Below are 23,932 nucleotides of genomic sequence, written 5' to 3'. Positions count from 1 at the left end.
AAGTTATGCTGCAGCTTAATGAACCTTAGTTAGGCTACGCTTGGAATATTGCATACAGTTCTGGTCACCACACCACCAGAGGATGTGAATGTTTTGGAGAGGATAAAGAAAAGGTTTATCAGGATGTTGCTGGTATGGGGGGCTTTACCACCACCAAACACCTCCCCAGTGACTGCCACTGCATGGCTTTCCTTTCTGTTATCAATAAACTGTGGCCTGAGCCTCTGAATGGTCTTGTTAACAGCAGCTGCTGCCACCAGCTCTACAGTGACCCTGATAAACAATGAAAAGTGGACAGCCTCTAATTAGTCACAATGATCTACAGGCAGAAATTCCCCAGTCTGGGGACCTTGATTCTAATGAACATCTGTCCACCACCCAGTCACACTCCAGATTGGAACCTAATTCATTGGGCCTTCCAGAAAAAAATAGATTATGAAAGATCCACACTGGCCCTATAGCACGTCACCTACATTAAACTACACCCAACATTTAAGTTGGAAAGAGGCAATTAGAAATGCAGTCATGTCACCAACATCCAGAAGAAAAGACTTACTTTACGTTGAACAGTTCCCATCCGAGCTGATTTTGCATCAACAGACTGATAGGTGAGCCAAAGTCCAGTGTCTAGGTGCTGAATAAAGCACACCGAATCTCCATATTTAACCTCTGGAGATCCCATTCCATCTACCTCTTTTCTTATTCCTGTATCCAGTTTTTCCTGAAAGTAGAATTATATCATTTTAAATATTTTTTTATTGCACAAATATACAAATCAAATTAGTGACTTTTCATCAGCAGTCATTAGTTTTACCCAACCATTAACAAAAAGCAGTTAAACCTGCAAAAGACACATACTGGTCTGACTCAGCTTGTACACTTCAAAATGGAGTTCCAGTACGACAAATATATTCATTTCAAGGTATTACTATTTTTCACTGCTTTTCTCCCTCTAGGCAAAGTCCATGATGAATCGCCACCACTGAATGCATCAAACCCTACCTAACTCAAGATAATACTAAGTGCATTTATGTGACCTGTTCTCTGTTCTCATCACAAAAATCTTTATGCCATGTTATCACACAGTAGAAGTCATGGCTAGTAAATATTTCCTGAATTTCCACTTTCAAAACTGAACACAGTTCTCTAGATAAGGATCTACCTGAACACAGAACTCCAGATGAGAAGCTGGTCAAGGTTATTTTTAGCTGTTACATACCTTTCTTTCCTTTGTAATTTAGGCCCCTGGGATGAAGATCAATATTCTATTAGAGATTTGTTTATATTTTTGAGCCTGTCCAATGATTTTAAATGGTTTGTGTGCTTTATTCCCACATTCTTTTGTCCCTTTACATTTTCTAGTAAATTGCACCACTGAATGTTGGAAGCCCACTTGAATCTCAATTTTGATAGATAAATGCAAGAATTAATATAGCACTGCATTATACAGAACAGGAGAGGGCCATGCTTTAATTCATGCATTGAGTTAGCTCACAGCTAGGATGAAAGTGAGAGTTATTACTATTGGCTTCAGCACTCCAGCCATGTGTGAGGATGAATTTGTTCAGATCTTTAACTTATTAATATTAGTCAATCTGTGCACGCATAAAGCTCAGGCAAATGAAGGATTGTGATGATCCCTGGGAAGAAATGACATATGGCCTCAGGCATGAAAAATGACTGAGAAATGTTATCAGACTGCTCCCAGAAAGCAGGGAGCAAGACTCAAGTGCCAGTCATGGTCTTTTCACTCTGGTTGCTATACCAACTGGCAGATCCAGAAACCTGCAACAGAGAACTCGTAAGACTCAATTAATTAGTTTATTTATTGGTGGTGCCAAATTTACCAATCAGGCAAAATTGAGTACAAGCAATGGTGTGACTTCCCTCCCTCTGATGGTCATAGCATGCAGGGAAATGCCTCACTAGCATTCAGTTAGTCATCTCAATGTAACCAGGCCGTCGGCACAGGAATGTTTTAACCGGAGAGCTAGCTAGACCTGTTGCATATTTAGCTGCAGATTGTAAAATCCCATCAGGCAAAAACCCACAGAGGACTGTGGTCTGTCATGAAAGGGAGTCTGCAATACCTGCAGGATTTATGGTGACAGACAGGAGATGTGGGGAATTGGGAAAAAATAATAAAAGTTGGCAAGGATTGATTAATAAGAGGATTTAAGCCCTTAAAATGATGCGACAAATACATCTGCATGGTTTTGATTCTTGCCCACAGGCCACTGCAACAATTATTCAGCAGCAGTGTCAGAGCTTAAACCACAGCCCCAATCACACCATCTGCAAGACTTTGGAAAATCAGACATTTTAAACTTAAACCACATTTATCCTCAGAATAGGAGATCCCAGCACATTTACAAAATAATAATCATAGAGAGGGTCAGATAACATTAGAACTGCCCCTTCTGCCAGGATATCCAAAACACCTCAAAATGAATTGTGTGCAAATTGTCTGGTGCATTTGCTACATAACAATGATCATTATAATCCAAAAGTATTTCATTAGCAGTAAAGTGCTTTGAGATGTATAGTGGTTGTGAACAGCATAATAAATACAATTCTTTTGTAAAACTCAGTTTCAAGACCTCTTTGCGAGCAACAAGTGAAATGACAGCTCCCAATATCCAACATATTCTCACTCCTAAAAATGTTCCTACAGAATAACAATAAGATAGGTTTGGATTGACTGTTGTTTTTCAGGAACTAAGAGCCACTGTACAGAACACAGCAAAATGATAGTGCTTTTGGCATAACATCAACATTCTTAACCAAACTCAGCATCACAGCCAAAATTTATTTGAAAAATTGCGGTGGACAAATAATAGTATCTCTGAAGTGATAACTGAACTACCATATAAAAACAGATGAAAGAGTTGTGCTTTTGAGAATAAATTTTCAGGCAAAACAGGGTCAACTTTTACATGAGTAATATTTTTGAAGAGGTTGAAATTCACGCTGGGCTTTTGGAACTGCCATAATGCTGAGCATTATACACTGATGGTAGTTGCTGGCCATGGTGCTGAATGTAGCACCAAACAGCTGTCCCAGGATATCCACTGACATTTCTGACACTGAATGAGAAAACAGCAATTGTGAAAATGTACTCCACAGGCTTCCCAACACTGCTCCATAAACTAATTGAAAATGTAAGTATTTTTGGGTGAAACATCGAAGCCAGTGAGGATAGTTGAATTTTACATGAGATCAATTATGACTTGAATTTATGTGATCTTAAAAAATGATTTGACCCCTAGGTCCTAATATGTGAATGTAATCCCAGTCACCGCAATGCTTGTAGTCTCAATACTCCTATAATATAGAGGACTAAACCAGATGAGGTTCCTGCAGGCACTCATTAACCCCACGGCCACTGCAAGTCTGCTTGTGCAGAGATTAAGTGAAAAATAGATCGGACTTTGGACAACACTGAATGATGCTGCCTCTCAGGTGATGAATGGCTGCCTGTGTGAGGTATATGGGATCAACAGGAATACATTAACCTGTATGCAACAAGAATGCACCTTCACGTTAAGAGCAGCAGAAAATGTTTGCATCAAAAAGAAACACAAAAAGCAAAGGGGAAAAGTACCAATTATTGTACAGGCAACACTCTGTGTATAAATTATTTAACAAGTAAAAGAAAAATAGTTTGCAGGGTTTAATTATTTTAATAAGTTTGGGCAAAAATTAAGTACGTTAATGATATGAATGATAGAGTCTCAAAGCGGTTTGACATTTTCAATACTTAAGATAATTAATTGTTAAGCATTAAATTTAAATTCAGGAATAAATTGGAAAAAAGATAAATGCCAGGAATTTCATTGGGTGTTGTCTCAGTTGACCATCATAATTTAGGCAAAAACTTAATGGACAGGTCACCAGGCCTTCTCTCAATCTGCCTTTGAGATTGCAATTGACCTTTGAGGAAGGTTTCAGTGCTAAATCTTAGAACTGCATGCTTGGTTAATTTTTGCAACAATTAAGAGAATTCATTGAGTTTTTGACATGTATTTTTTGGGGAAAAACCTGGCCAAACTTTAATTGATGGCAAGTCATTGACTACAGATGAAGCCTGCATAAACAATGCCACCCTGATGTGCGTGGGAGAACTACTGTAATCAACATGTTACTCTGACATATGGCACATTCATATTAATGTGCTTCAATAACAACAGATTGGAGAACAAGCAGTAACTCATCCTCTATTCAATGCACTCACACTGCCATGCTGATCACAAAATTGACAGAAGGGAGACATCTAACCATTGGAAAATAACTCATTTTCTGTCCATTTTTGGGGGGCATTATTTCAAATTTAGGGGCTGGCTTTAAAATTGAGATATTTTTTCTCTCAAAGGTTTATGCAATTTTGGAACTGTCTGTCTCAAAACACAGTGTAGGTGAGTGTCATGGAATATTGAGAGATTGTCTCCCCGTATGGGAGAGTCTCCGACCAGAGGGCATAATTTCAGTATGTGGAGGAATTTCTTCTCTCAAAGGGTAGTGAATCTGTGGATTTTTTTTTAATTGCAAAAGGCTGTTGAGGCTGGGGCCATAAGTATATACAAGGCTACGATAGATTTTTAATCAGTAAGGGAAAGGGCAGGAAAGTTGTATTGAGGATTATTAGACCAGCCCTGATCTCACTGAATGGTAGAACAAACTCAAAGGGCTGAATGGCCTTATGTTTGTTTATTCAGTTCTTCCTTTTTTGCTCACACCTGGTGTTTTGTGGAATCCAATCCATGCAATTCCTATTTTCTTTGCAAAGTAGCTAAGCCTAAATTGTCTCTTGAGCTTTTCTCTTTTAAGTTGAAGTCTAAGTTGCTTAATTTCATAATTTGTACAAATACACAAAATAGCTTCAGTTTCACAGGCTGAGCAAGCACATTAATTAAGTCAGATCACTTGACAAGTATTTTGGAATACCTTGGACAATCTGAAGCAGAAAGCTGTGCTTTTTACATCAGCCTTTTCTTTGCCCATTAACAGAAGGCCTTTCTCATCAATGAGGCTCAAGTACTTCCCTGTTGTAACATGTCTCAGTCGGAACGGCTGACCCCACCTGATATGGCTTCCACTCCACCTGGAAGGAGAAGTTATTTCACACGATGTAATATCAAATGAATATCAAGTCAGTGAAACGACAAACAACACCCAGTCAATGGGAATGAATCAAACAAGTCACAAGCAACAGTAAGTAACCTGATTTACTTATCATCTTGTTTCCAATGCTGCTCAGAGATCGTTGCTCCATTGCAATGTAATGTTGGTTTTTTATATAACTTACTTTCACATCTGTTACTGTTTGCACTTTAACAAAGAAACAGTGCCCTCTCTACATGAAATATCCATGTTTCAATCCATCTAGTTCCATTACGATCAAGTTGCTTTTTCCAAAACTATAACATTTGTAAAACATAATAGTTTATATTGGATGACATATAGAGAGAGAGTGCAATTCAGACCAGTTTCTATCCATACAGTACATGAGATACCTCACTGCATTACCATCACAGGTTCTGAGCACAATGTATATTTACATATCATGTCAAACATTCTCTAGTGGATATGCCCTGAATGCTTTTACATGGATTCCAGTCCTTTGGTGCAGGGTGGCAGGAGGGCCTCAAACAGTACGCTTTCCTCATTGAACCTATGTGATAGCTGCCCTGAATTTCATTGCATCCCATAGTACATTATCCTGGACCTTGGAATGCGCCAGTCTGCAATGATTTGTTGTCTGAAACGTTCTATTTTGGCAACACCAGCAAATTCTGTGCAGCCCAAAGACCTTCTTTAACCAAATTAGTGGTTCTCCAGCATTAGTTGGTATTTCTGCATGTGACATGGGTCAGCATGTAGTGGGCCAAACAGAGGTTTGTTGTGGAATTCCCACCTCACTAAAATGCCAGTGTCAATATATCATTAATTACACAATAAATGGTATCGGTTACACCTGATACTGCTCAGTACAGATTGCAATAATAATCATATTGAATAAATAAATGACACCTCATGACCTCATACACTTAATCCTGTTTTACAGGTGTATGCATGTACTTACAGGTAGTGGATCACTGGAATCTTGTATAGTAATAATAGTGACTACCCTTTAAACAAGCCAAGGCTTACAGCAAGCAAATCATGTTGGACTTTTACATCAACAGCATGGCATGGAGACAGACATGGAATCTTGCACCACCAGCCCATGGCTGATTCCCAGCTCCATTCCACTCTCTGACTACATCATGGACATCGGATGGGGAGGGGTGAATTTGGTCAAAAGGGCTATGCAGGCGTATGACCAATTTAGGTATCGAAGAGTCTATCAGGGCTATTGTCAGAAGCCAACTGCAGGTGGTAACAAAGATGCCCAGTTCTGGAAGTCTTTTATATTAGAGACTGGTACAAGATACAGGAATGAGAATGTTTTATAATGAGGTGATTCATATTTGTGCAGTGATGCATTGTTTTCAGCAATTCAATGCTGTTCAAGTGATAACCTGGATATGGACTGGGAATGATATAGTCCTGTTTCCTGCATTCCTGTTGCATTTAGGCTGCCATAAACAATGAAAAGAAAACATCCAAGGCCTTTACCCAGGTTTTATTGAGATAAGTGTACCAAGGATCAAAATATAAAGCCAACCACCACAGGTCATTGAATAGACAGACTGAAAAGTGGACTGTCCATTTTGGTTAGATCCATGTCATTTAATGTCTACAAGGATCAGGGCTCACAACAGTTTAACTCCAGACATTTTAACACCATTGGGAGAAAGTGAGGACTGCAGATGCTAGAGATCAGAGTCGAGAGTGTGGTGCTGGAAAAGCACAGCAGGTCAAGCAGCTTGTTTTGGGCATAAGCCCTTCATCAGATCCAAGGAGTAAATATCATCACCAATCTGTCCTGGTCTATCTATGTCAATGCTACAGCCAAGAAAGCACACCAAAGCTTCTACTTCCTCAGAAGGCATGTCCACAATTACTCTTACCTATTTTTATAGATCCACTATAGAAGGCATTTTATATGGATGCATCACAGCTTGGTATAGCAACTGCTCTGCCCAACACGGCAAGAAATTACAGTGAGTTGTCAACACAGCCTAGTCCATCACTAAAACCAGCCTTCCTTCCACTGACTTTGTCTACACTTGTTGCTGCCTAAGGAAATCAGCCAACATAATCAAAGACTCAACCCACCCTGGTTATACTCTCTTCCATCCTCTTTCATTGGGCAGAGGATATACAAGTTTGAAAACACGTACCAGCAGATTCAAGAACAGCTTCTTCCCACTGTTATCAGACTTACAGAAACGAACCTCTTATATATTAGAATTGATCTTTCTCCACACCTTCTCTGTAGCTGAAACACTATATTCTGCATTCTGTTCTATCACTCTGAAGTACTTATGTAATTATGATTTGGCTGGGTAGCATGCACAACAATACTTTTCAATGTATCTTGATACATATGACAATAATAAATCAAATCAAATCAAACATAATCATCATAGGCCCCTTGTCAGGCTCTCTGCAGCAGCAAAATTTCCCATTATTAACTCAGAGGGCAGATGGGAATGATTTAGGATTTCTGGCCTCCACTATCAGGATAATCAATTAGACTTAGCAATTATCTATGCAGCCACAATATAGTGGTGGGTCAGAGATTAAATGGGAGCCATACAGGTCTGAGGTGGCAGCCCAATAAATCCTATCAGAATTTATCAACAGCCTTACAGCAGATGGGCTGTCTAACTGTCATTATCCCAGTGGCACTGGCAGTGAAAGTAGCTGCTGGCTTCTAACTATCCAAAAGTACTTCAGTCACCAGGGACCCAAATTAAGGGGGAGAGCATTGATTCCATCAGGTCTCCTCCACAGAACTGATGGAGGTTCTCCAATCATTAGGTGGGACTCCAGTCTGCCCCACAAAATCCAGCCCATTGTTTATGAAAGTACAGTGATTCTAACGAGGGCCAGGTGGATCTCATTGAGTATGGAGATTCTTGATTGGGGCTATGACCTGGGCCAATCAGGGAGCCCTGGCTGATAGATAGAAACAGGGGTTTCAGACAGTCACCTCACTCGTGGAACTGGCTCTGCGCTAGCTGGTGTGTGTGTGTGTGTGTGTGTGTGTGTGTGTGTGTGTGTGTATATATATATATATATATATATGTACATATGTATATATGTACACAGTTTATTTCAGATGACAGATGAATGCATCAAACACCTTCACAATTCTTTCCCTGACCTCCTTGTAATCACTCCCACTGGTTCCACAGGTCAAGCTTGCCTGCAGCATGAATATGCAAGAACAGAAAGGAGATTTAGCTGTCAAACTTTCACTCCAGATCAACCTGTTACTAGTCCAGTTCTGTCAAAATAAGGGTAATCATAGAATCTCTACACTGTGGAAAGAGGCTATTAGGCCCATTGAGTCTGCACAGACCCTCCAAAGAACATTCTACCAAGACCCACTCCAGCCCCATAACCTCACATTTACCCATGGCCAATCCCCTTAACCTGCACATCTTTGGACTGGGAGAGAAAACTGGAAGCCAACACAGACACGTAGACAACATCCAAACTCCATACAGACAATCACCCAAGGCTGGTCTCTTGTGCTGTGAGGCAACAGTGCCAACCACTGAGGGTCCTTCTTTTTTAAGATGCAAATCAAAATACAAAACCCTTCACACCGTGTCAGTAACTTAACAAGCAATGTAGAAAGACTGCTCCTAATTGTTTCATTCAGCAAAGTCTTAAATATGTTATTGAAGACCAAACTAATAATGACAGGAAACAGTACTGCCATATACTTGCAATGTTTGGTGCAGTTCGCCACTGGAGGAAATCTTTCTCCCTCATTAGTAACATATTCTATTTGATCCAGATATACATGGTGAAGTGTGCACAAATATTTAACTTTGTCAATAAACCAAACAGAGAATTCTCCATTGGCATATTTATAGAATTTCTTCATTGTGTCTATGTATGAGAACGAATCATCCATCATTTGCAATATTTCAGCTGCATAATTTCCATTACAGAAACCATTCTTCAATAACAAAGTTCTCTAAGGTTTCAACCCATAACTCAATGCAACTATTGTCATAGCATTTTTATTAATTGCATTTTTGAACTTTGTTTATAGCATAATTTTCCCACTGAACCAATCTATTTCAACTGACCTCAAATTGAGTTTCAAGCTCAAAGGATTTAAAGGAAATTATCTGCGGTACGTCCCTAGGTTTAGTGCCAGCTATATATCCCATTTTCATCATTCAGTTTATTGAAATTCACATAATTCTGGTGGTTGCCTGTGGAGTTTTAACAAGTAACGTTGTAACAGTCCAGTGCTGTGGTTCATAGCCCATTGATTTATTGGTCTATTCCACTGTAAAATGACAGAAGTGCAAGTTGCCAGTAATTTGCCTATCAGTGGTGATATGTAATAAGTGGCATTAAGACCTCAACTGAAAATGAATGTAGCCTTGCATTGTGTCTGCAGTTTCTGAAGCAAATTCCTGATCTCACTGAGAAGTGTTTCCTCACAGGAAAAGCAAATAAAAGCTGAAAAACACTTATTCAATTTTAATAAGACTGATGGAAACACTGAACAGCAGCCCCAAATTCCCTCTCAAATAGGGCAGGCCTTTATAACTCAGGAGACTGATTGTGAGGGCAGGATTAAAACAAACAGGTGTTTCCTTTCTTAGGAACTCCTATAGTTTTCATGTCTTTGTAGCATTGACAGCACATCTTGTGGGAAAACAGAGCATGGGTAGCATTGAAAATAAAGGCTCTGTTGGCACACTTTGACAGGTTGCAATCCAGATTGTCCTCCATTTAATGTCTTCCATTTGATGTAGAAAATGCCGGACCAATGGTGGACTGCAGGGAAGAACCAGCCAGTTCAGAGATGAAGGTGTGATATTGAAGACATCAGGACTAATACCAATTCATGGTTTGAATGAATCAACAAAGGATAAACTGTGACACACAAAAAGCAGCAGCAATAATTCTCTGGCATAAACTATTAGAGGACAAGGACAAAATTATACCACAATTGAAAGCAATTAGCCATGTATTTGAAAGGAGGGAGTTGAGATTACATAGACAAATCTGCTTTGACACCTACTTGATAAACGAGATGCTTTATGCCACAAGGATAACTTGGATGCCCTACAGACAAATTAACTGACACTCCTGACTGTATCTGTCAGCCAGTGCTCCTTGATTGAACCAGGTTAACAACCACAACCAGGGAACTCAAATTCTATTAGATCCACCTGGCTGACATTGTTTCAATCACTACAGAGATGAGAAGGAATTTTTCTCCTAGGGATATTAATCTTTGGAAATCATAGATACCAGTATAGCCTTGGCTATTTAATATACTCAAGGTCGTAATAAACAGATTGTTTGATCTACATGAGCTTAAGATAACAGGGGTTACTTCGTAAAGTAGATTTAAAGCCACAATTAGGTCAGTCATGATTTTACTGAATGATGAAGCAGATTTGATGGCCCAAATGGCTCTTTTTTTCTTAAGTTCTTATATTCTTACATTAACAAACTCTATGCAGTAAATTTTATACTCCCTAACAGCACTAATGCTGGGACTTTGTGAAGAGACACTTATCGTTGCAAGTGTAAAGTCTTTTCAATGGCCAAAATGCTCCTTGCCCATCACGAGGCAACTCAGACATGATACGCAGCATGCAGCAAATTAGCCATTTTAAAGCTCACTAAAATCTCAGACTCTGTGACCTGTGAAGGAATATGGAGAATATTTCTCAAATTTGGCTGCCCTCAGAGGTTTTGTCATCATTCTCTGCCCATCCACAATGACATGTAAACCAACAGAACCATCACAGACCTAGCGCAACCCTCTTCTTCATCATCCTCACTGCAATACTGGACCTCACCTCAATTAAATTACCCAAAGAACTGGAGATAATTCACATAACAGACAGAAAACTGTTCAATCCAAATTGCTTTCAAAAGCAAAGCCACTCCAGTTTCAGTCACTGAACTCAAATACGCTGATGATGCTGGTGTACAAATTCATGTAGAAACTTAGCTTCAGGTGACTCTTTTTCTCTGAAGCTTTCTCAAAACATCTGGAAAGTCGATACTCTCTTTCAACCAGCTATCATTGCACAACATTTCCTCCAACAATCCCCTCCCCAAACAATTAATTTAAATGGCGAGATGCTGGAAAGTTTGGATCACTTTCCATCACCTCCTAACCCATCAAACTGGAGTGCTAGGATGTCATCCTCAAACTCAAAGTAGTGCCTGAGAAAGAGGAAGGACTCTTATACAATTTTGAGGCATGAAGAGCAGAGAGTGTGTCATGTACACTCCATCCATTGATGAAAGGTGTAATGATTGAAAGTGGACACTCGTCTCAACAATGGAAAACCTAGTCAACAAAATCCATCATCATCTCCAATGAGAACAAGAGTATTTGAGCACCAGGATCACAAACCTGAGACTAAGGTCATACAGGATCAGAGAACAAAGACCCTATGCTCCTACATGTTTTGGAGGCTAGATCAACCTACCACAGGCACCTCAAGCATTAGAAAACTACCATCAGCAAATACGCTTGCAAAATCCTCCAAATCTGGAGGCCATCAGTCAGCAGCATCCTCTCCCAGGTCAACAATGCCCACCATCAAAGTGCCAATCATTCGAAGTCAGCACCACTGGGCAGGATATATTTCTCAGAGGCCTGTCACCAGACTCCTGAATAGCTGTTCTGCTTGGAAATCAGTCATTGCAGGAGACTCCCAGAGGACAGCAGAAATGCTTTAGCAATATTCTCAAAGCATCTCTGAAAAAATCAAACATTCCAACCAAACTCTGACTTGTGATCAACCAAAATGGAGAAGTTTCATCTGGGCAGGCACCTAATACATCAAGAGATTTATTCAGCAACATGCAGAAGTGTGCAAATTTCCAACCAACTCATCTATCCAACCCTCCAAGTGCCAATTGTCTCTTATATGTGGCAAAGACTAAAGATTTACTAACCACCTCAGAACCCATCAAACTGGAGTGCTAGGGTGTCATCCTCAAACTCAAGGTAGTGCCTGAGAAAGAAAAAGGACAGCTACACAATTTTAAGGCATTAAGAGCAGAAAGTGTGCCACGTACGCTCCATCTATTGATGAAAGGTGTAATGCTTGAAAGGAATTCTTTCTGCTTCTCCAAATTCCAGTGTGAGGATTATGAATACAACACGTAGCTCTGAAAAATCTTTGCATTTGCCAACAGCTTATCCACCAAGTCTTCTACATCTACCCCTTCTTCCCATATATTCCAGATTTCCCATAGGCTCGATTGATAATCTCCTGTGAATGGTAGTTTACTAATAAGATGTAAATAAATCCACCCCACATTATGGTTACAATCTCACCTCTGTCCACCGAGTATTTACCACAGATTACAATTAATTTGTATTACTTAAATGACCTTGATACACTTTCAACACGACTTCAATTTTGAATAATCGCATTTTTAACTTTACAGTTGAAATGTATATTCATACACATCATTTTTATTCAACTAAAGCAAATCATGACTTTTGTCACTTACGCAACCCTCAGCATCTCTAGCCTCCACAGTGACCGAGCATGAATGGACACTGCTCCACCTTCATAATGAACCGTCCTAGAAGGAAATTGCAAAGAGACACAATTGAACACATTCTTGTTATTAATGTTGAGGCATTCCATAATTTTAATACATCTTATTTACAATAAATCATTAAAATATGCAAACTGCGACAACTTAAACTTACTTTGATAATAATTATTTGAAAAATTAAGGAACTAAGTAATCAATACTTTTTATGGTATCTCTACGTCTGAGCCATACTGCCCACGTTCAAGACATACTTGCACCAGATATGTATCAGAACAAGTTGATTAAAAATTTCTGGAAACATTTAAGAAGGAAACTGAAGAATAGGTTTTCCATTACATCGAACCTTTGGTTCCTTTCAAGATTAAAAATGAACATTTTCTGTCATGTGTTTTTAACACACTGTTCTCAAGTTTAAAGTAACAGATTGATGGTTTTGTCACAATAGCAGAGATGTCTATTAAACCTGCCAGAAGGAATATGTGAACTAAGGAGTCCTGACTCCTTTGTGAAAATTACCTATATTGACATTTCTAACATATTCTGTGCGTTACTGACAGTGCTGCACATAGAGACCAGAGGAACTCTTACACGTTGTAAACACAATACAATGAAGAATTGCTCCAGTTGACATGTTTCTTGGCAAAATCCCTCAGCTTAGCTTTTTAACAGATCAGCAGACATTTGACTGAAATTCCTTTACTCATTATTTCACCAGTCTTTAGCTCATTTATATTAAGTAGATTACTCACATTTGTTACTGATTGCTCAAGATTATATGTTAAATAGAATACTTACATTTACATTTCCCAACTTCATGTAACATTGTCTAAAGCAAAACAAATTGTTGCATTGTTTGAAGTATTTATAAACACCATTGCACCGTGCAGGGATTATATTGCACAGAGGTGTCCCTTCAGCATTCTAGCTGACCCATTTCTATCAACCAGCTTCACACATTGATTCTAAGTAGGTCTATGTAACACATTTTCAACCTGTATCAAATATACATTTGACTTTAAAACAAAGTCACGGCACCTTCGATGTCAGCAAGCTGAACTGGATTTTCCTTCAATTTTGCTAAATCATGTCATCTAACTTCCCAAACTTGGCCTCACCAAAACCTCTACTTGTTACCTCCATACTCACTGGCCCACTTTTGCAACTGGTCCAAATGTACATTCCTTCATGAATGTGAGAGAATAAAAAATCTGGTACCCAGCTACACGAGGAGATACTAGGGTGAAATGTTAACAATTTGGTCAAAGAGGTAATTTTCAGGAATATTTTAAAGGAGGAAAGAGAGTTGGAGAGGTAAGGATTAAGGAGACAGTTCAAGAGCTTAGAGCCTTATAAACTGAAGGAGTAGCTTCCAGTGGTGAAGCAATTAAAATTGGGGATGATCTAAAGGTAGAATTAGAGGACTGCAGACACCTTGAAGAGTTTGAGACTGAAGGATAGTACAAAGATTGAGAGGGAGAAAGCTGTATCATGACTTGAAAGCAATGATGAGCCTTTTAAAATTGACATGCTGCTGAGCCAGAAGCCTATCTAGGTCAGTGCGCATGGAGTGGTGGATAAATAGGACTTAGTACAAGTAGGGACATGCCAGAAGAGTTTCGTATAAACTCAAGTTTATGGCGAGTACAACCTGGAAAACCATCCAAGAATGGAATAGTCATACATGATGAAAGTTTCAGCAGCAGATGAACTGATGCAGAGGAAGAGGTAGGCAATCTTAAAGAGAGGTAGATCAGTGATGTTAGTGGTGGTGTGGATATGCGATTGGAAACATATCCCAGAGTCAAATATGACACCAAGGCAGTGAATAGTCAGGTTCAGTTCGTTGGGAGGGGCACAGAGTTGGTGGTTAATGGCTCCTTCATTTATTTGGTATCAACTTTTGTCTGACTAGGCTGTTCAGATATGCTTGAGATATATTCCATGATAAAAGTGTTATATGAATACAAAGATATTATTGTAATAAAATCTATTTTTCATAGATGTTAGTACACATGGATACAGAAAATATTAATGCACTCTATGTCTCTAAGGTTATTGCTCCTACTTTACATTGCAAACTTGGAATGTTACCTTTTGAGTTTTCTGCACAGACCTAAATCTAACTTTACACTAATTGTTCAAGTATTTCCCATAGTTGTTCACATTGGTACACACGCATGTTTAAGGAGCAGAGCATGCTGGAAACAACCACTTAGCCTAATGGACATGATAGCAGATGAGGAAAACACTATATAATTAGTGTCACTAACTCTGTGGTTGCAGTTTAAGAAAATTAGATTCGCTCTGACATATGGAGAAGTTGGTTCATGTTGATTGGAGTAGAAATCCTAACTTGCTGTTTAATTGAGAAATCTAACTTTATTTTTCTTAGTTATGTTGCAAAACGGCCCTGATATTGCTAAACAGAATTAGAGATCTTATTTATAGTCTCAAAAGATATTTTCTGTGCCACATTGATTAGTCAGCTCAGAAAAGGAGCAATACAATTCAGATCTAATTGACAGTGATGTATGGCTGCTACAAATCTGATTAGACTATTACACCCATCAATGACCAAAAAGGAAGCAACTGGGAAAGGTTAACGTTGTAGCTGTCGCGTCACAATGTCTTCAATGTCTTCAATGTCTGCATGACATTCTATTTTCAATACCTTTACAGATTTCTTAACAGAACACTTTACAATGTGCACCCTTACGTTCACCTCAGTTTCTGCTTCTTGACTTAATAAATGTCTTTAAAATTCTAAAAGCTTTTCATATCCAGAGAGAACATGCCCACTTGTGAGCAAGTGCATAACAAGAGGTCATCAGTATCAGATAGTCAAAAGAAATGCAGTGGAGAATGAATGGTGAGAATGTTGAATTCGCTACCATTGGGAATGGATCAAGCAAAGATGAAAGACGCAATTAAAAAGAAGCTCGAATAACATATGTTGTATTGAAGTGGTCTTCTGTGCGGTCTTACAGCTGCTTGGCGTGCTTGGCAGTAGAGATCTGTCCAGGGTTGGGAAAGGTTATGTTGATATATGGCACTCAGATGTAACTCTAATACCTACAGCATGTGTCAGGTTCCTGCACAGCAAGCACACTACGTGTTAATGTAATTATAAGGCTTTGCCAGAAACTGGGTGGGGACTCGTCTTCAATCCTGTCAAGGGTGGTGTGGGAACATGCACTTTCTGTCAGAAGATCCCAATACTATCAACCACAGGCAATGTCTCCTCACACCCCACTGTTGTGGCCCTGGTCAATCATTTGCTTGGGTTGCTCAAAGCCAGGGGACCAGGGAGCGTACATCGGTCAGTCATGCAGGATTATAACAGGCAGTCAGGAAAATTATATATCATCAGACAAGAAACTAATAGTACAGTGGACAGGTGCTGGTCAGTCATGTCTAAGGGTTACATGCAAAATTAGTCAGAGATCTAAGGTCTGGGAGTCCATTTATTAATCTGTGAGAGAGAGGCAATGAAGGCCTACAGGAGCGGGAAGGGAAGATCATCACTGTTAAAAGGCGTCGGGCAGTCACAGTGGGGGAAGCAAAACAATGGCATTTGTAGAGATGGGAACAAGGATGGTGACAAGGGAGAAAGACAAAATGTCTGGGGATTTGCAAAACACATTGGTGGGAATGTTAGACTACAGGCGGTGATGCATATCGGCAGTGACTATCACCAGGGGAGCGTAATGTCAGGGCTCTGGGGGGGCAGGAAGGAGAGTGGGACACACACACACGAATACACAAACACACACGAAGCATCTCACTTCAACATTATGGTTTAACCTCACATTGTAACACAGTCAAGTGTAATGAACTGTCAGTACAAACCCAAATACAGCACCATTTATTGTTTACTTAAGAGAAGGAAAGAAAAACCTGCATTTGCACAGTGAGGGGATCCCAAAATGCATTAAAACAACCAAAATTACCTTTGTAAATTACGAGTAAACAAGGAGGTTCTGTTTGGAAAGATCCCACAAAATGCAATTGAGATAAATATTCATTTGTCTCCCTACATCATAACTTATTGCTGCAAAAGGCAGTTAGAGATTGCATCAAACACTGATGGCCTGCAGGAACTGTCCTGAGATAAGGTTCAGCTATAGAATGAATGGACAACTGAAGCTCCATTAGCAAACTTGAAATTTCAGGTGGGAAAGTGGAATACAGCTGTCTCTAGGCTGGAAAATCGAGAAATTTTCAAAGTACTTACAGCTCAGATCAAGTGTGGTTGCCAGGGGGCAACTAAAATAATCTAAAATAAGGTCACAAGCAAGGTACAGTGCAAAGCTGGAATTAAAGTGATGAAGGGTAAGTTTAGAAGCCTGCACAGACAAAGTCTAATAGAAGAAGGAAATTTGCAGACTATGGAGGCTACAAAAATTGCGGGAAATCAATTATTTAAGTAGTGGTAAAGGAGGGCAGTATTTATTAAGAATACATCTAGAAAAAAACATGCAAGTAATGGGGATTATTATTTACAGTGCTAAATAGTGGAAATCATCTAGGGAAAACCCTTAAAGAATAAGATTCATTCAGTAAAGCCAGAAGAGAATAGGAATCATTATTCAACACGGGCAACAGGACTCATTCAAGTAAAGCTATTAGAGAAAGAGGAATTGTTTATTATTAAGGTTGCAATTAACAGAATTCATCAGTAGAAATCACAAAAATGAGGGAATCATTTATTTTACTCACTGAAGGTGGGATCATCCATTTTGACCATAAAAGGTGGTAAAACCATTCAGTACACATTAGGAGAATCAAAAGCCTTTCAGTCAGTGAAAATAAATAATCATATTAGAAAGACATTGCAGTAGAAATAATATTGACAACAAGGTTTAATGATAGAAATTGGTCTAACAACATAGAATTAGACATCGTCAAGAAAATAATTCTTCAGATACTGAATTGTTGCCAAATTAGATATTGAAATAGAAGTTAAATCAGTTGATACATTTTATATACAGTTGTAAATATAGCTAATGGCATTACAGCTCGTGATGGCATAAAAGAAACAACAGATGCTTTTGATAAAAGAGCAAGATTTAATATTATTTTGGCATCCAGGGTAATACATAGATAATTTTGTCAATGATATCTACAGATTAGTGGAAAATGTGACTATGTAAACGTAAATGTATAAGGAACAGAATTGTTGTTGGGATTGTTGATAACCTTTGTCATATTTGTTAAAGTCAAAAGAAGAATGACTTTAGAGAAAGACATTGAGATGGTAAATGAAGGTAAAGTATGAAAGCACAGCAGATTAGTGCTAAGAGGAGATCAACCATCTCACAAAAATTCAGGAGAATCCATTCAGTTCTTATGATATAAACTCCCAAAAGATACCCCTAAGAACCAATACAGACAGCAAGACAGATATTGTCAATACTGTCGTGCCAGGAGTCCACGTAGGCACAGTCGGTACCCACCTCCTAAAACAGACTGCTTTATACGTAACACATTGGTTTACTTTCAGAAAATGTGCTGATGTATGTCACGGTCATAGAAACACAAGAAGTAAACAGTTACCTCACAAAGAGGTCAATGAGATAAAAGAGGCTATAACAGAAGAAAACTCAAAGTATGGATCTTCAGTGAGCCAGACTTGGCATTTTGGCAAGAGAATGGCAAGTCATGCTATAACATCTCTGCAACATGAGGGGTGTCAGATAGTAGACAACTTAAGTATGCCTCACAATCAAGAAGTGTGCTCTCGAGGATGAATGCATATTTTGTCTCGAATATTCTTCAAATGGGAGAAGAAGTAAAATTAGTTAAAGTCAAGAAAGCACAGGTCAAGAAACAGCCAGTCACAGAAAACTGGTCAAGGAACATTGGTTAAAGGAAAGCTACGATGGAACTCCCAGTCAATGGGCAAACAATAAAAAATATTATAGGGTTCCCCATAACCTAGATGGAACCTAGTAGAAGTCAGAATCCAATGATACTAATCATGTTGGCATAAGAAAAATGATTCATACTGACAGCAGATGCTGGACTGCAGAAATGTTTTGCATTGCCATCAACACTGATGAGAGTTCAGACTGCAAGAACTTGTGAGGTTTGCAAGAAAACACAAGCAATTAGATAGCCAACGAGAAGTGCACCCTACTTGAGGTAACCAACAAAGCTTCAGCTGAAATAACTGAGTGCAACACAACTTAGTGAAAACATAGTGCTGACAAATTCAAAGTATGATATTAGATGCAGCCGACGCACATGTACAAGCAGAACATTTCTTTATCCACCGTGGAAGAATCCTCAGCACCAGTGACTGAGATCACACTGAACAAGAAGTAATCCTCAAACAATTCAACTCACATGGTGAGCCTTTTGATCGATAGATAGTAAAATCTGCTACCACATGGATGAACTGAATAGCACAGATTGATTTAAGGGGATCTATTAACACAGAAGGATGAAAGGAAAAGTTGACATGTTGATAGGGTTACATGAGGTAGGGTGGGAAGAGGCTTTTATGGAGCATAAAAATGGGCACAAAACAGCTGAGTTAAGTGGCCTGCTTCTGTGCCATAAATTCAATGCAATTCTGTATAAAACTTTGAGTAAGCAACGCTGCCAACTGTGGAGGAGCAGTTCATTCATTTCATGGCCAGAGGTGACAGGATCAAAGCAAAAACACTGGGCTGTTCACTATTGCCTTTGAGGATTTTCCGTGTTTGGGAGCAAAGGCAGGTCCTGATATTAGTTCTAGTGCCTTGCTATCTGCCTGTATAATTTAACTGAAGGCAAGCAATAAGGATCCACCTCTGGAAGCAATATCCTGTCAGCAGCCCCTGCAGTAGTGATGGGCTGTGCAATAGGTGGCATCAGAAGGTTCCAATTATTTGTGACCAGGGACGCCAGGACAACTTTCAGGGGGAGCGGGGGAATGGCTGTTGCAGGCTTTGGGCAATAGAGGGCGGAGGGAAAGAGAATACACAAAGGAAACTTGTGTTCTCCTTGGCCTGCCACTGGCAGGCTGCATCCCCTGTCTATTAGGGGTGACCTATTAGGTTTCACATGCAGAGCTGGCCTGTCCCAAGTGATCTATCAATTGCAAATAACATATTCCCAGCTACTGCTGGACAGGTAGCCACATCCATTACTTAGAGTCAAGATTAGAGTGGTGCTGGAAAAGCACGGCAGGTCAGGCAGCATTCGTAGAACAGGAAAATTGACATTTCAGGCAAAAGCCCTTCATCGGGAAACATCCATTACTTACCTACTTCCAGGAAGATTCCCTGTAGGCAGGAACCTTTGCCACCAATCCAAAGGCAATCTTTCTGGATTTCCCTCCCAGTCTTATATCCATCCCTGCTAATACAGGTCTCTTAAGAATCTGTCCAATAATGCCGCCTGTATTGTTGTCATGTCGCGTTGCGGCTACACAGGACATTGGTTAGGCCAAAGTTGGAATATTGCGTGCAATTCTGGTCTCCTTACTATCGGAAAGATGTTGTGAAACTTGAAAGGGTTCATAAAAGACTTACAAAGATCTGGCCAGGGTTGGAGGATTTGAGCTATAGGAAGAGGTTGAATAGGCTAAGGCTGATTTCCCTGGAGTGTCGGAGGCTGAGGGGTGACCTTGTAGAGGTTTATAAAATCATGAGGGGCATGGATAGGATAAGTAGACAAGGTCTTTTTCCCTGGGGTGGGGGAATCCAGAACGAGAGGGCATAGGTTCAAGAGTGAGAGGGGAAAAGATATAAAAGGGACCTAAGGGGCAACGTTTTCATGCAGAGGGTGGTACATGTATGGAATGAGCTGCCAGAGGAAATGTTGGAGGCTGGTACAATTGCAACATTTAAAAGACATCTGGATGGGTATATGAATAGGAAGGGTTTGGAGGGATATGGGCCAGGGGCTGGCAGGTAGGACTAGATTGGGTTGGGATATCGGGTTGGCATGAACAAGTTGGACCGAAGGGTCTGTTTCTGTGCTGTACATCTTTGACTCTATGATGCTACTAAACACCATCTATTTGGGCATGAGAAGGCTGACTGATTAGAACCCACAGTTTTGTAATGATGTGATTCTCTGCCAGCCTGCCTGGAGGTACAATGAGATATGATAAAGCTCCATGAGACTAAGTTCAAGATTCTTAACACACAGGATTCTCAATTCACTGAACACTTGATCAGTATGCTAAATAACCACACCTGGATTTATAACATATTGAGAAAACCACAGTGTGAATCTATTTAAATTCTATTTAAATCAAACTCATTAAAATAGATACTTTTTTATCTTTATATTTTACTTTATAATTCACCAAGATATTCTTAGTATGTTTTTATTGCCTAGCAATAACTTGCTGACTAGGTTGTGTTGTCACACACAAAGATGAAATGTTTAAACAAGAACAACATTAACCTAAAGCATGTTACTTAGTTCCCTGAAAAATTCCTCATGGTAAATCTTATTTAATTCAAATGGAATCTAAAAGGCAAAACACACACTAATCATTCTTGTCTTGATGCTTCATCAAGAGTTCATGATGTCCTTTGATAACAGAAGGTGATATGCATTGTATAACGAGGAAGAGTAGCAAACCAGGAAAACAGATGAAATTGAATCGTAACATTTAAGTAAAAGTGTGAATTAGCAATATAATTGGTCTGCTCCAGTGAACTCCTCAGAATGCTTACAATCTGGATTATCCAGGAACTACTTGAATAATTAATTGAGTAAGAAAATCCACAGGGTGATATTTATGGATCCACTTGATTCTGATTTACTTCACTTCAAATGATTCTCACTTTGACATAATGTTGGTACTCCCAATCCCCTGTTCTCTTCTCACAGTTTTACATCTATTTTCACATCACATGCAAAATCTGAAAACAGTTGTGACCTATTATATACACTGTGACAAGGTGACTTTGTGACACAGTAGTAATGCCTCTACCTCTGGGCGAAGAGACTTGGATACAAGATGCAGCTGCTTCAGAGGTGTGTAATAAAGCCTGTGAACAGGTTGATTAGAAAATATCTACATTGTGACCGGGAGGGCTCTTGGAGTGCAATGGTAATGTAGCTTTGAGGCATGAGATTCAAGTCCTACCGGATGTATGTTATGTGTTGAAACAAATTGATTAAATTTGTGAAAACTTGCCCAAATATTTGCTCAGCTTTACATCTATTTTCACATCACATGCAAAATATCAAAACAATTGTGACCTATTATATACATTGTGACAATGTGACTTTGTGACAGACGCCATTGGTTTCGCTCCAGATAATGAAGTTACATACTCGATCCAGAGACTGGAAAACAGTCTAACCCAGGTAATTTCAGTGAGTAACAGGAAGAAGTTTTCAGTTAACTTAATCTTGTCTGTTTTGATTCTCTTCTCTAGTTTTTGATTACAGGCTAATAGACACAAAAGGAGACAGGGATAAAGGATAATAGCCCTGCATTACATCTATCCCTGTCTCATTTCTTAAGTTTTAAATTGCCAGTTAACCTCATCAACTTGTATCTGGCTGCTCAAACTTGACATTAAAAGGTGGCAAGCATGTATTTAAAGTATAATGTTAGGCCCTTAACTTGTTCATGGAGACCGCAACCTGGAACATATGACTTAAAACATTCAAATTGCATAAAATGTGAGTTTAACATGCAAAATTTGAAACCATAAATTTAGCTGCCTTTGATATGATTCTGCTTCCCTTCACTTAAAAAGCCAAACTCGCCCAAAGGTGCCTCCTGGCATCATCAACTTTGCAATACACCAATTTCCCTGAGTGTTTCCGCAGTCTCTGACCAATCGCCCTTCTTGCTTTCTCCAAGATCACTTTGCTGGTGAGACCCATCACCTGTTCCGTTGAACTTTTCCACCAAAACAATTGGCCACTCAATTTCCCTTTCTACTATCCATGCCATCGATATCACAGATGGTAAGCTATTCAGAGGGCTTCTGTGGCACAGTATAATCACAACTCCGAACAGGTTAAATAGAAAATACTAAATTCTATTCAGACTTTCCTTTTCTAAGACACATTCTCTTCAAATTATCCATTGTTGACCCCTCTGTCTTTGCAAACTACCACCCACATTTCCAATCACTTTCTCTTCTTGCCCAAGCAACGTTCACCTCCCAAACTTGTGTTCATATTTTACTTAACTCCATGTCTTAATCTCTACAGCCTGCCTCTACAAGATTCTAATCAAGTTGACAAATTACATTTTTTAATGACTGTGATCATAGTGCACTATCTCTTCTCATCCTTCCCACTCTGCAGCCTTTAGTATAGTTAATTACACCATATTCCTATGAGGCCTCGCTTTCATCATCCAACTGTATGTGATTCCCAGATCATCATCCATGATGGATATTCTTCGAGCTCCTGTACCATTACCTCTGGAGTTCTGCAGCGACCTCTTCCTAACCTTGCTTCTCTTCTTCATCTATATGCCACCCCTTGCTAGTATCAGCTGAAGACTCGGGGTCAAGTTGGAGGTTACATATCGAAGCTAGATCTTTCTTGATCCAACTTTGTGTTGTCAGACTGCCTTCCCAAATTCCTGTTTCATACATTCATTATTTCCTCCAATTACACAATGGGATGCCTAAATCCACCATCATTATTTCCAGATGCATAATCTGTTGACTCACAATCCATTGATTCATCCCTGATTCAATTTCCCTCTTCAGATATCATCTCAAATTGTTACAGACCCCCCTGTTTGAAAATTCAGCATCCCTTCTTATATTAAGGCAAGTGTTTGCTTCTTTATCCCTTCCACCTTGAAAACATTGTCCACTTCCACCCATGTAATTGTCCATCCATCACTGAATGTCTTATCTATGTCTTTGTTATCTTCAGACTTGATTATTCTAAACCTTTTCCTTAACCTCCATAAGCTTAAACTCGTTCAGAGTTCAGCTATATGTACCGAATCTGGCACCGAACCCCCTTCAGGCATCATCCTGATGCTCATTGACCTGCATTCATTCTCATTTACTTGAAAACCCAAGGTAAAATTTTCACCCTCACATATTCAAACCTACTATAGTCTCACTCTCACAATCTTCAACATATGGCAAATTGACACTTTACTTCTAACATACAAGTCAGCTAGGACATTCAATTGGTGAAAAGCGACAGGGTGGAATTAAGTCACAGCAACATGGATCTTTCCCACTGGTCACACTCAGACCGACTGCTCTCCAATACCAGGAGCATCACTAAGAGTTGCCAGTAATACTCTGAA

General features: G+C 39.4%; 1 protein-coding gene across 1 annotated transcript in view; it reads right to left on the bottom strand.

The window, feature by feature from the left end:
- The window catches only part of ryr2a (ryanodine receptor 2a (cardiac)), a 769,474-nt gene that overhangs the window by 419,160 nt on the left and 326,382 nt on the right, over positions 1-23,932 (bottom strand). Inside the window, exons 9-11 of the mRNA XM_087991236.1 lie at positions 12,634-12,708; positions 4,945-5,101; positions 557-721 (exon numbers count right to left, since the gene is read on the bottom strand). Of these exons, the coding sequence (XP_087847362.1) occupies positions 557-721; positions 4,945-5,101; positions 12,634-12,708 (397 nt within the window). The remainder of the gene's footprint in view (positions 1-556; positions 722-4,944; positions 5,102-12,633; positions 12,709-23,932) is intronic.

This window comes from Chiloscyllium plagiosum, unplaced genomic scaffold, assembly GCF_037043375.1.
Source record: "Chiloscyllium plagiosum isolate Xiang-an unplaced genomic scaffold, Cpla_swu_hap1 HiC_scaffold_10, whole genome shotgun sequence".
Classification (NCBI taxonomy): Eukaryota; Metazoa; Chordata; class Chondrichthyes; order Orectolobiformes; family Hemiscylliidae; genus Chiloscyllium; species Chiloscyllium plagiosum.
The sequence above is the reverse complement of the archived record's forward strand: the minus strand, read 5'-3'. Positions and strand labels throughout refer to the sequence as shown.